This window comes from Diabrotica undecimpunctata, chromosome 2, assembly GCF_040954645.1.
Source record: "Diabrotica undecimpunctata isolate CICGRU chromosome 2, icDiaUnde3, whole genome shotgun sequence".
Taxonomy (NCBI): domain Eukaryota; kingdom Metazoa; phylum Arthropoda; class Insecta; order Coleoptera; family Chrysomelidae; genus Diabrotica; species Diabrotica undecimpunctata.
In genome coordinates this window covers 49619113-49632735 of record NC_092804.1, presented here as the reverse complement: position 1 = coordinate 49632735, position 13623 = coordinate 49619113, and the positions used below count along the sequence as shown (strand labels likewise).

Here is a 13623-nt window from a genome sequence, read left to right as displayed (position 1 = left end):
GTGGTACTGAAGTACATCTAGTCTTCATCAACCTAGAAAAGGCGTATGATACAGTTCCAAGACTTAAATTGTGGTAAGCTTTAAAACAACTCAACATTAGTCCAAACCTTTTAGGAATAATCACAGAAGTATACAGGGATAACACTACTTACCTAAAAATCGGAAATAGACTATCAGAGCCAATAAAAGTAACTAAAGGACTAAAACAAGGATGTAGTATGTCACCCTTACTGTTTAATTTATATATTGAGGCAGTCCTCCAAAATTGGAAAAACCACTGCCAGGAAATGGGAATCCCCATAGGAAATGACGTACTGTTCTCCCTGAACTTTGCGGCTGACCAAGTCGTCCTAGCTCAAGATTCTTATGATCTAGATTTTATGATAAAGCGTCTATACAGAGAATATTTAAAATGAGGGTTACAAGTCAGCATGAAGAAAAATAGGTGGCCCCCTGGAAGAAAAAGAGGTAGACCTGGACGCTCATGGAATGAAGGAATTAGAAGAGCAATGGAATCGAGAGGTTTGGAGGAGGAGCATGCCTTTGACCGGGAGGATTGGCGGAGGAGAACGGGAATACGGCGATAGACTCAAAATGGAGGTAGCATAAAAAAATTGCAAACCCCCCCCCCCCTCAGACAAATTTTGGGTGAGCCACTGTATTAATATATACTTGTTGTAGTGGTTATGGCTCCAAACCATAAAGAAAATTAGAGAATACACAACACGGAAGCATCTTTAGCCATAGCTTTAATTCTTATATTCTGACAACATAGACTTTTTAAATTCAAGAATATATAATAATAAGTACGTATCTTGATTTCTTTGATTTGGTCTATATTTGATGTTATCCATGTTCCCAAGTATTTGTGGGCATCCATGCTCTCAATTACAGTATTTTTAATAAAGAGTTATTAAAAAGCTGATCTTTACAACAGCTGATTTAGTCATGATCATGCACTTAGTTTTTTTCAAATTGATTTTAAGCCCTTATTCATGGCAGCATACATTAAGGCGTTAAAATACGTTCTGTAAATTATTAACATAAGTTAAGTCCGTTCACTCAACTTGTGATTATTTTGATAGATTCATTGTCGGAAACATTCCGGAAACACAAAAATTCCTACCTCTCACTATTAATAGATCAAATAAACTTAGGTACTGTTGCAGACTTCTTTAATCGAAAAAAGAAGAATAATCATGAATAATGGGACTACATATTCATTAATTTTCATTAAAAACTTTCCATTTGTAAATACTAATCTATAAACAATTATAAAATTTTAAAAATAAGCTTTTGTATTAATTCATGTATTTGGATGGTACCGGGGAAATGAAATACCCGGGGTGGACCAAAACCAGCACGCAGTATCTGACCCAGAATGGGCAGCTGCAAATAGCGCCTGTGTCTAGAGGATCGGCTAAAATTCAAACCAGAGAAGGCAACGGGAAACCACTCTGGTAAATTTTTCCCAAGAAAACTACAATGAAAATGCAAACAGAAAACTCGCAAACGTATGCCACGAGATGTAACTCTTAGGAATGCTACAGATATTAAGTTTGATCGAAGTTAGGTAACCAGGTTCAGATAAAGTTAAAATCTTGAAAAAAACTATATTATTCTGATAATAATGATCCAGTTCATCGTAACGGAGTTGGAGTAATTTTAGATGACAAATACTGCCCCTACTGCCGATAAGCCCATCGTTGAGCTTGAATCGTGGCACGCTGGCGTAGAAAAACTTATAAAGATGACCACAAAAATTTTAAGTTATCATAACTTTGTTATTAATAAACATATTTTAATGAAATTTCGTTATAGCTATTTGCAGCCACTCTAAATCTAGTGGGGTAGGAATATTTTTAATAAAAAATCCCTAATAATAATAATCAATCAATCAATTTTCGATCAAAAAAGTATCGTAGTACATCCCGGAAATTTGAATAAACATTTAAATTATGTCCCAAGTAGACCTTTTATTACATGACATTAAAAAAATTGTTAAAATCGGTTATTAACTTAAGATTTTTTGATCATTTCCTCTAAAACATCTCTCATAGAGATGTTTTAGAGGAAATTTTTTATCTCAATTAAGTCCATTCATGAGTGTGTGTCTACTATAAGATAGTAATAATATTTATCGATATCGAGTGCATTTTCGTTGGATGTGGGATTATAACAACAAGAACCAACACCAAAAACGACAAGAAGGTAAAATTGCAAAAGAAAAGATCGTTTATTGGATTTATTGAGCTTATAATTAAAGTTAACTGTCACATTACATCAAAAGTATGGTTAGGTGTGAAAATTAAAAGAACCCTAGTTAGGCATTCATAAAAGGATTATATATAGTCTAACATTCCCTTTGGTAAAGGACGCAAATGTATTGTAAATGTTACTGAAGTATGAAATTCGAGCAATCGGAAATATTCAGATATACGCACCCAAGAGTTACAATAATCCGTCTCAAAATCGTGGTAAAAAGGAAGCAATCAGATGTTTAGGGAGGCTGTTTAGAGACACAATATCTTCGATTTTCCTTAAATAAAGGGATCAAAAAAAACAGTTTTAAGTTAGCTTTAATCGTCGTTTGGTAAACAAATCATCGTCAAGTTTATTTTGTAAATTTAGATGTATTTCAATAGCAAGTTTAACAATATCTATCCAATTTAGTAGAATCAAAAATAATTTCCCATTTTTATTAAAATCGTCATTATGAAACATTTAACTTTTTTTTTCGGGGCGGTCCAAGTCTTTTACAGCGCAACTCTGTCGTTTATTCCTAGTATATCTTACCTGATAGTTTCATTGAGAAAGATTGTAGCTTCTGCTTCATCTTTTTAATGGATTAGATTCGTAGAGCAGCGGTGAAGACTTAAATCTTGATGTAGATCTATACTACACGGCCTAGACAAGCAAAAGGTTCTGATGTTCCGGAGATTGAACTGTACATTTGGTTTAGTCCGGATGTTAAAGGGGTCTAAGTATTGTAAGAGATGATTAGTAATTAAGTCCTAGCCTCTTATACCATATACCCTTTTTCCACTATCAATACTGTCAAAGTTTAAACTGAAATTTGTAATATGGTTATTGTATATTTATATTTCTATATCTATTTATAAAAATAAATGTTTTTTTTTCAGAATAGTAGCTGAAGGAAAATCTGTAACTTCTCTCGAAAATGTAGATCTGTTGTCGCCGATAACTAGACCAGACAAAGTAGCATGCGTCGGATTGAACTACAGTGGACATTGTTCGGAACAGAATATACCTGAGCCAAAAGAACCGATGATATTCAGTAAATTTTCATCTGTGATTGTTGGACCGTACGACAATATAGAAATTCCACCTATCACGGATGTAAGTAATGTATGTTTTGTAGCGATATTTAGCTTTTTTTCTCGTGGTATTTACATTGTTGTCAGATCTTCCGTTTCTCTGGAGATCTAATGAACTTTCTCGTTTCAAGTGGAACACCAAGTATATTTTTTGCCTTTTGCCCTAGGATATACCCATTATTTTTCATGTAATGTTTCCTATATCTAAATGCCATAATTTCAGAGTTATCACTACATTTACATTATCTTAGCCAAAGTTAAAATAATACATTTAGATGAATGTATTTATTCATCTAAATGTATTATTTTAAACGCGATTAATTTAAATCATCTTTAATAGTTTATATCCTAAGAGTAGCATAACGTGGTCTACTACTTATCTATAAATTAGTAAACAGTTTGACGAAATTGATGCAGTAAAAGATTTATCTAAATCATAGCGCACAAAACTTGCAGCAGCTGTAATCAAATTCATTTTGAGGAATGTTAATATGTAAATAGTAGAAAAATTATGAATTTTAGAAAACCAGTATAGACGATTACAGCAGATTCTTAAAATGTTATCCGTTTACTTCAATACAATGAGCCTAGCGATTTTTAAAACTTTGCAACGTTGTTTTAAAACGTTGCAATACATTTTGCAACATCCGTAACTGCTCAATTCCTCTTATATCTGCAGTATCTTTTAATTCCTGAATATTGACAGTTTTTGTTTAATAAACGATATTTTCTAAGTGACCCCACAGGAAATAGTCTAAAATATTGTCGTTCAACCAATAATAATAGAACGAATAACTTAGAGAGCGGTAACTACGTTAATAGTAGCAGCTAGACACACTCTAGCTGCTACTATTAACACTCACAGACACACTCACACACAAAGGTACAGCAAAAAGTGCCATCCCCAAAGTAAGTAAGGTGCAAAGACTTGCTTGCCTCAGAATCACATGGGCTAAGCGGGGCATAATCAAGGGCAGCTATGGAAGCCCTATTGGATCTCCCTCCTTTACATATAATTATAAGGGGGAAGGTGAGGATGGGATATTATAGACTACGAGCAAATCTGAGTAATGTACTGGTTGGATCACGATATAGTAATATTATAAATGAAATTGGAGATACCAAATGAGTGATTATTTCTGACCATATTATGGTACCCAGATATTGGCCTAAAGTACCTTTCCAAGTGGACATCAGCCCACCAGAGTAATGGGGCTGAGGAAACACTTCACTAAGACTGACAGAATGCAGTATTTCAAGCAGAGATTTTTGCAATTTTGCAGTTTGCAACGGAACTTAACATGAGGGCTTCCGAACTGAAGCGGATCAATATATACACAGATAGCCAAGCAGCTATGGGAGCACTCATAAGCCCTAAGGTGAACTCTAGGCTAGTGTGAGAATATGGAGAGGGACTCGACAGACTGGCGAAACATAATTGTGACATTGGTATGGGTTTAAGGTTACCGGGAAATATACGGCAATAAAAGAGCTGATGCACTTGCCAGAAGAGCATCGGCTACTTGGGCCCAGAGCCGGCCGTGTGAGTGCCAAAACCTATCGTCTGTTACCGGAAAAAAGCCTGGATCCGAAGGCAACATAGTTCAAACACGTGGCAAGATATATGTTGGACGAAAATGGGCTAGTTGGACTGAATTTCTGCGGAAACAAGCTGGAATCAGCTCAGAGTCATAACATGCTTCCTTACTGGACATGCGCCAGTCAAGGGATACCTGCAGACAATACGATTGTTTCATGAAGACTTAAGCTCAAGACTCTGTAGCAGAGAACCTGAAACAGTCAACTATATCTTGCATGGCTGCTAGGCATTGGATTGCAGGTGGCAAGCACTTTTTGGAGACAACGATTGACTCCAAATATATATGGTACGCATTCCTTAGACCTGTATAAGCTGGTACAGGGTTCCAGAATCGTGGAATGGGTATCATATAGGAATGGAAGATGTACAATAAGCCAATTGGCTGCAGTAAAACCGGTTTATAACAGACGACTTCCGGGAAAAAAATGTTTTACTTTGCATTAAGCTTATAAAAGTCGATATAACTTTGAGACCTACAGAAATTTAAAAAAATATCAACGGATAGCGATGTATTCCTATAATTTGCAACGGATATGAAGACTGTTATATTACTAATGAGGTTGATGATCGTCAATATAAGTCTTCTTCTTCTTCTTTTTCCTTTGCCCTATCCGTTTCGGACGTTGGCTATTAACAAGGCTATTTTGACTTTGTTTACGGCACCTCTGAACAGTTCGGTCGATGTTAGTCCGAACCATTGTCGCAGGTTATGCATCCATGAGTGTCGTCTTCTTCCCGGTCCCCTCCTACTGTCGATTCTTCCTTGGACTATTAACTGTAGCAGCCGGTACTTAGTATGCCTCATGACATGTCCGAAGTACTCAAGCTTCCGTTTCTTTACGGTGAAGATTATTTCTTTGCTTTTGTCTATTCTCTGCATTACTTCCACGTTAGTGATGTGGTCTGCCCAGGATATCCGAAGAATACGGCGATATATCCACAGCTCAAAGGATTCTAGTTTCTTCAGGGTGGCTTCCGTTGTGGTCCATGCCTCTGCTCCATAGAACAAGACCGGGAAGACATAACACTTGACCAGTCTTAATTTTAGTTCCATTGAGATTTTGCTTGTGAACCACTTTTTCATATTGTTGAACGCGTTTCGCGCTTTTTCAATTCGTTATCTTATTTCTGTTGACTGGTCCCATTTTGTGTTGACTGTGGTTCCAAGGTATGTGTATGTCTCCACTTGTTCTATTTTTCGGTTGTTTAATGTCAATTGCATCGGAGGTTGTTGTGTTCTGCTGATCAGCATGCATTTAGTTTTGGTTGTATTGAGTTCTAAACCATATTCTTGACTTGCTGTGTGTATGCTTTGCATGAGTCTTTTAAGCTCGTTGCAGTCATTTGCGATAATAACTGTGTCGTCAGCATATCTAATATTATTGATTACCTCTCCGTTTACCTACTTTGATACCCTCCGAAACTTCTCCCAGTGCTTCTCTGAAGATTTGTTCAGGGTATATATTGAACAGGAGCGGCGAGAGGACGCATCCCTGTCGTACACCCTTTTTAATATCTATCTTCCCACTGTGTAAGTTGCCCGTCTTTATCTCAGCACTTTGGTTCCAATAGAGACTGGTTATTATGCGCAGATCCTTGCCATCAATATGCATCTTCCTGAGCATTTCCATGAGTTTATCATGTTTGACATTGTCAAACGCTTTGGAGAAGTCGATGAAGCACAAGTGGACGTCCTTGTGCATGCCTCTGCATCTTTGAATTAAAACTTGCAGACTGAAGATCGCCTCTCTTGTGCCCAATGCGCAATAGCAAAAACTTTGGTAATGTGATTTATCAAGCTTATTAAGCGGTGTTGATCACAGTGTTTTGCACTTGGTGTTTTAGGTATGGCTACAAAGGTCGATCGAAGCCATTCCTCCGGAATCTCCCCTTTGTCGTAAAAGGTGTTAAAAAGGCCTGTCAGAAAATCGAGAAGTGGTCATCCGTTTCGCATAGGAGTTTTATGATCTCGCCCTGTATGTTGTCGGTACCTGGTGTTTTGTCGTTTTTTAGCGATGAAATGACTTTTTCCACTTCAGACCTTAGTATTTCAGGTCCAGTCATGTCGTCATCTTGGTCTACTGTCGCTTTGCGTTTATCGTTAAAAAGTCGTTCTACGTAATCTTTCCATGTGTCAATGAGCTTCAAGTCGTCTGATATAAGGTTACCGTCTGCGTCTATTAGTGTCGGGTGGGATTATTGGTTTTCTTTTTAGTTGTTAATTCTTTGATCTTTTTGTGCATGTTGTGGTAGTCATATCTTCTGTCGCACTCTTCGATTTCATCGCATTTCTCCTTCAGCCAGCGTTCCTTCGCTTCCTTTATCTTTGTTTTTATATTGTGACTTGTTTCTTGATACTTCACTTGATTTTTGCATTTGTGTTGTCTTCTTTCTTCCATTATATCAAGGATTTCATCCGTCATCCATTCTTTCTTCTTTACGCGCTCCTGTAACAGAAGTGTCTTGTTTGTCATTTCAACAGCTCTTTTTAGCTCTTTTTAATATAAGTCTAGATTCTTTAAAATAGATTGGTAAATATTTTTAACTGGTGGCGTCTATACATATAACATCAAACAGAGTTCTTTTCTTTGCGTTTAAGACATGTCATTTTCTATTATACAATTAAACATTTATTATTTTGCAGAGTGTTGATTGGGAAGTAGAACTAGCAGTAGTCATAGGAAAGAAAGCAAAAGCAATTAGACAAGACCAGGCCAACGACTATATATTCGGCTATACTGTAGCTCAAGATATTAGCGCAAGGGACTGGCAAAAGAAGAGAAATAACGGACAGTTTTTGTTAGGAAAAAGTATGGATACGTTTTGTCCTCTTGGCCCTGTAGTAGTTACCAAAAATAAGGTTGATCCAAACAATCTATCCATCAAGTCCTGGGTGAATGGCGTACTTAAACAAAATGGAAATACCTCAGAACTGATCTTTAAAATTGATTTCTTAGTGTCATATTTATCTCAGTAAGTAGATTTTTTTAATATTGTAGCTTATCTATTTACTTAAAGCTTAAGGTTATGCAAACAGTTTTAATAAATCAACTATTTTTAAAATTTTAAATATCTCCTTAACGACAACAGTACATCGCACGAAATGAGTTTTATGATCATTTATATCAAAATTGTATTTGTTTTTTAATCCGTGACCCTAAAGATAATTCGCATATTAGAATGCCCTCGCATACCTCTGAAAATTGCAACAATAAATATCAATAAACTTACACAAGAGTTTAGCACAATATTCAAAGTTTGACAATTAAAAAAAGTCTAAAAGAAACTCAATAAAAAGCGTTAGGTATAAAAAAAAATGCAAACAATTAAGGAAAGGAATTAACGTAAAAAACACAGATGCAAAAACATAAAAGAACTGTACAGTGTGTCCATTTTGGTCCGCACTATATGGGAAACTTTTTTTATTTTTGGTTTTATGAAAAAAAGTTATTCTTTATAAAAAGTTCTTCAATTTATAAAACCTAACATATAATCATCCAATATTAAATGTTTTCAGTCATATACGCGGTTTGCCAAATAATAAAAATAAGAGTTAACAATATCCACAATTCATATCTTTTGACAAACCACGTACATGTCCGAAAAAATTTAATATTTGATGAGTGTATTCAGAGTTCAACATCAAAAGATGATAAACATTTTAAAAGAAGCAGACCGGGATGAAAAGACCTCAGAGGCTAATGGACAGAATAAACGAGTACAGTCAACAGTACGGACTAAACATTAATACATACCCACAAAACGAAACAAATGATTATCAGCAAGGAGAATATAAATGGGGCTCATCTATACATTAATGGGACGCAGATAGAGCGAGTAAAACAGTATTGCTACCTGGGAACTATTATAAACGAACAGTGGAGCAATGTACAGGAAATAAAGTGCCGCATAGGAAAGGCAAGAACGGTCTTTAACAAAATGAGCGCCATCTTCAAAAGTCACAACATATCCCTAGATACAAAAATGAGACATTTGAGATGCTATGTTTTCTCTGTGTTGTTGTACGGGGCGGAGGCATGGACGCTTACAGACACCACTATTAAAAAACTTGAGGTATTTGAGATGTGGCTTTATAGAAGAATGCTGAGAATATCATGGACAGCAAGGATCACGAACAAGGAAGTTCTAGAAAAAATTAAGAGGGAACCAGAGATTGTGTTTACGATCAAACACATAAAATTGCAATATCTGGGACACGTTATGAGAAATCAGCACCGTTACTCCCTGCTGCAGTCTATATTGTAAGGTAAAGTCAAAGGTAAGCGAGGACCCGGTAGAAGGAGAATATCATGGCTGCGGAATTTAAGAACATGGTTTAAGAAAACCTCAACGGAGCTGTTTCGAGCCGCAGCGAGCAAGGTCATGATTGCCAATATGATTTCCAACATCCGAAACGGATAGGAACCAGAAGAAGAAGAAGAAACAGAGCTTTGCAGGCCACACTACTAGACAAAAAGACCAACGATGAAACGCCACAATACCACATTGGAGACCTTACAAGAGAAGAAAAGATTGATGAAAGGAGTTAAGAGACGCCTAGTCCAACAATGGATGACAGAAGGCTAAAAAGAAGAAAAAGAAGAGTGTATTTTAGGTTTTGCAGTATGTAAAACTTTTTATAAAAAATAACTTTTTTCAGAAATCTAAAAATAAAAGTTTTCCATATGGTGGACCAATTTTTCGCTGAAAGCATGTGTTGACAATGACCATATTAAGAGAAGTTGCTAGGTTTATTAACCTAATGCCATTATCATTGAATATTTCACGGAGTCTGTGATTAGCAGGTTCTTACTTTTCATAAAACTGTTCCTTGACATATATTTCTTATATAGTTCTTATATCATGTACCTTTTTCTTGCGTAGTTGTCGACGTTTGATCAGTCCGGTTTCTCTTCTTTGAACACTCGTAACAGCTGATTTTTATAGGATAGGGTGTTTAACCCTAAGCTCAACCCTCCACCTGGACGACCGGAATTTGCTGTCACGGTATATGCTTAGCTGATTTGCTCCAGTTTTAAAGCGCCGGAGACTTGACTTGCACCCTCTTTGGTTAGCTACATGAAGCTACGCCACCTGCTTATTCCATGCATTGCCAAGAGGTCATGACGTAGTCATGAAAGTAGGTAGGATAAGTAGTAGTGTTTTAACAATGTTTTCGTCATGTCTCGTTATCTCCGAGACCCAATACAAGACATTTGATCTTCTACAAAAGTGTTTAACAACGGGAACATTCCAACAATTAATAAAAAGAAATAAAGATTCCTAATTCAATTGGGTTCAGATCATTTTTTTATATAAAAAAAATTATAATGGCCTCTGTCTAAAATACACTCAGGTGCAAAAAAATCGATCCATGGGTATTATTTGCTGAAAAAAGAAAACGTTTGAAAATATTAGTTTTAAATCAGGTATATATGTAAAAGTATATGTTAGATTAAAATAATTTTTACAGATTATCCAAAAAAATCATTTATTTATAGAGACATACGCCAAAACTCAAAAATACAAGAATATTCAAAACTTTCTGAAATTAAGAAAAACATTGATAATAAATCAATATCTAGTGTTTCCTCCTCGGGCCCTTATAACAGCCTGTACACGTCTAGGCATTGAGGTAATTAACCTCTGAATATCAAATTGATCCAATTGGTCCCATATTTCTTGAAGAGCCGCTGTAAGTTCAGCCAAGTTGTTTGGACGGGGTACTCGTGCTCGAAGACGTCTTCCCATCATATCCCATAGATGTTCTATGGGATTGAGATCGGGACTGCAAGCTGGCCAGTTCATACGGACAATTCCCACCTCCTCTATATATTGGTTGACGATTCTAACACGATAAGGACGCGCGTTGTCGTCCATAAAAATAAAATTAGGTCCAATGAAAGGAGCAAAAGGTACCACATGCTAATCTAAAATACTTGTTATGTATCTTGCAGCAGTCATAGAACCTCTATCTACAATAACTAAATCAGTATGGGCTTCTGAACTGATACCAGCCCAAACCATAACGGAGCCCCCCGATAACTTATTCTTTCCGCAATATTACATTGAAAATATCGCTCTCCGTGTCTTTTCCAAACCCTTTCTCGGCCGTCTGGTGACCTTAGACAAAATCTGGACTCATCTGAGAACAATACATTGCTCCAATCTGCATCACTCCAGTTTTCACGTTCTCTTGCAAAAGCAAGGCGAGCTCTGCGATGTTCTATGGATAGTATTGGAGATAGGGCTAGCCTTCTGGATAATAAATTACCTTCTACAAGTCGTCGACGAACTGTCCATCTGCTTACATCCACATTTCTCACTTCGCTCAGACGATTTGCCAGTTCAACTGAAGTTAGATGCCGATTTCTCAAACATGATGAGACCAGAAATTGATCATCTCTTTCGGATGTTACCCTTCTACGACCTGATCCTGGTCTTCTTGTGAAGTTACCGGTGTCGCTAAAATGCCGAACTGTTCTTTGAACCGAAGATCGACTAACACCCAACATTTCAGCTGCATAATATTGGCTACGACCATCTTGAACTAAAGTCACCGCTCTTGCAGCATCTGTCGGGTTAGAGACATTTAGGAAGGATAATTAAATAAAAATATAACACGTTTTGAAAATAAAATCACTACACTAGTATGGTTGTTAAATTAAAAACAACATTCAATAAATATCTACTTGCTTCAGACCCTTTTTGACAAAAACCTGAAACACCAATTTGTTTTAAGAAATATAAACAGCAATATTAAAAATATTATTTTATTTCTCGTATACGAGGGTACACCTAAATTTACATACATAATTTAATGTCTCTAAAATTATACAACTTTAAATAAATAAGAAATAAGGAATGGATCGATTTTTTTGCACCTGAGTGTAGTTTTTTTTTTCTTTTTTTTTGTCCGTTTTCTTATTTATAAACTAACAGTTTATTCTCATTTCATTTTGTTGTTCTGTTAAAAAAAACATGAATGCACCGGTTAATTTAACTTCGAGAAACTATATGACCAAACGCAACATGTCATACACATTCTTGTACCTCGTGTGGCCTGACTTTAAGGGGTGACCTGAAAAATTTATTATATTTTTACAAAATTTTGGAATACATTTAATTCGTAGAACAATTTTAACATTTGTTTTTAATACATATTTCAGTCCTCTACAAATAGTTTCTTCTGACTTTTGATGTAAAATAATTAGGGAAGCAGGAATTCAACAATTTAGAATTTCCCATTGAATTTCCTATGGCCCGTTAGGCGATTCACTGCCCGCTATATGTATATAATTGACCTATATATACACTGCTAAATAATTTAAGTATAAAATTTTAAAAGGTTGTATTTTTTTATAGGATAGTTACCTTGTATCCCGGTGACGTCATTTTGACAGGAACGCCTGCAGGAGTGGGAATGCACAGAAATCCCCCAGAATATTTGAAAAAAGGAGACGTATTAGAAAGTGAAATTGAAGGGATTGGCAAATTAAGAAATGTAGTTGTCTGATTTTATTCGCCTTTTTATATGTTAATGCATTTAAGAAATTGTACTTTTATGCTTTTATTGATTTTACAATGTTATACAATAAATATATATACTGCCTTTTTAAAACGGGTTTAATTTGATCATTTTAAAAATTGTTTTTACAGATTAAAATAAAAGATAAGGGTTGTTGTCAATGCTTGATAATATCTCTCTTCAGTCTTGAATCTCTGCAGGGGCTGTAATGGTCGTTGTGTTATCGTGTATGATCCGTCTCCATAGACTTCTGTCTCTGGTCCTATCTATTGCACCGTGCATAGGTCTTATGCAATTTCCTGTAATCTGGACAATCCATCTTGTTGTGATCTTTGTGCACCAGGTGCATCGGAGATCAATCGCCGACACGATATTCGTGTTCCCAAAAACCCAAAAACATTCTAGCGACTTTGCACTGATTTTGTATCGAATTTCCACAAAACTTCAGATCTGGTGTCAGGCCTTTCGGAAGGCCTGTCCTGGTGCCTCGGAGACCATCGCCATCGCCGTCATGATATTCGTGATCAGCGACACAAAAAACCCGAGTAACGACTTTGCCCTGATTTTGTATGGAATTTCCATAAAAGACGATGCCCATCCTCTGCACCAGGTGGCTCGGAGACTATCGCTGCCATCATATTCATATTCAGCGAATTCCAAAAGCCCCGAGTAGTAATATTGAACTCATTTCCATCAATTATTTCCGAGTTACAAATTGATTAGGTTTCATCACTTCAAAATGCACTTTGGAAAACTAATTTTTCTCGTTCGATAATGCAATTTCCTTCAAACTAAGATGGAATGATAACCTTCCATAGAGGTATTAATTCGCCACTGAACAAGCAGAATTGCTTATAAAGAGAAAGAAGAATAGGACAATTTTCATTTCGACATCACCACTTTAGTTCCCAAAATTTCCCAACGCTCTTACGAATCGAAAATCGAACGAAACAAGTTTCATTGAGATTCATCCAACTGCAAAAAAATTGGTAGGTTTTGGGGTTTGTACTGCTTAATTGCTTCGACTACTTTAAGTAAGAAAATCTCTGGATCGAAAAATAATCATTTTTTCTTATACGAGCGTATTTTTAAATCATAATGATATTACTTCCTCTCGTGTTGAAATTGTATGGTATAGAATAATCTACATAATGAAA

At 36.1% G+C, this 13623-nt stretch overlaps 1 protein-coding gene across 3 annotated transcripts in view; it reads left to right on the top strand.

The window, feature by feature from the left end:
• LOC140434521 (oxaloacetate tautomerase FAHD2B, mitochondrial) overlaps positions 1-12559 on the top strand; it is a 33624-nt gene extending 21065 nt beyond the window's left edge. For 2 of the 3 annotated variants that reach the window (XM_072522854.1, XM_072522852.1), the window contains 3 exons: positions 3144-3369; positions 7583-7911; positions 12304-12559. In XM_072522854.1, coding sequence (XP_072378955.1) covers positions 3144-3369; positions 7583-7911; positions 12304-12454 — 706 coding nt within the window. In that variant the 3' untranslated portion in view covers positions 12455-12559. The remainder of the gene's footprint in view (positions 1-3143; positions 3370-7582; positions 7912-12303) is intronic. The other variant, XM_072522853.1, reaches the window with a different exon arrangement.
• The last annotated feature ends 1064 nt before the right edge of the window (positions 12560-13623 follow it).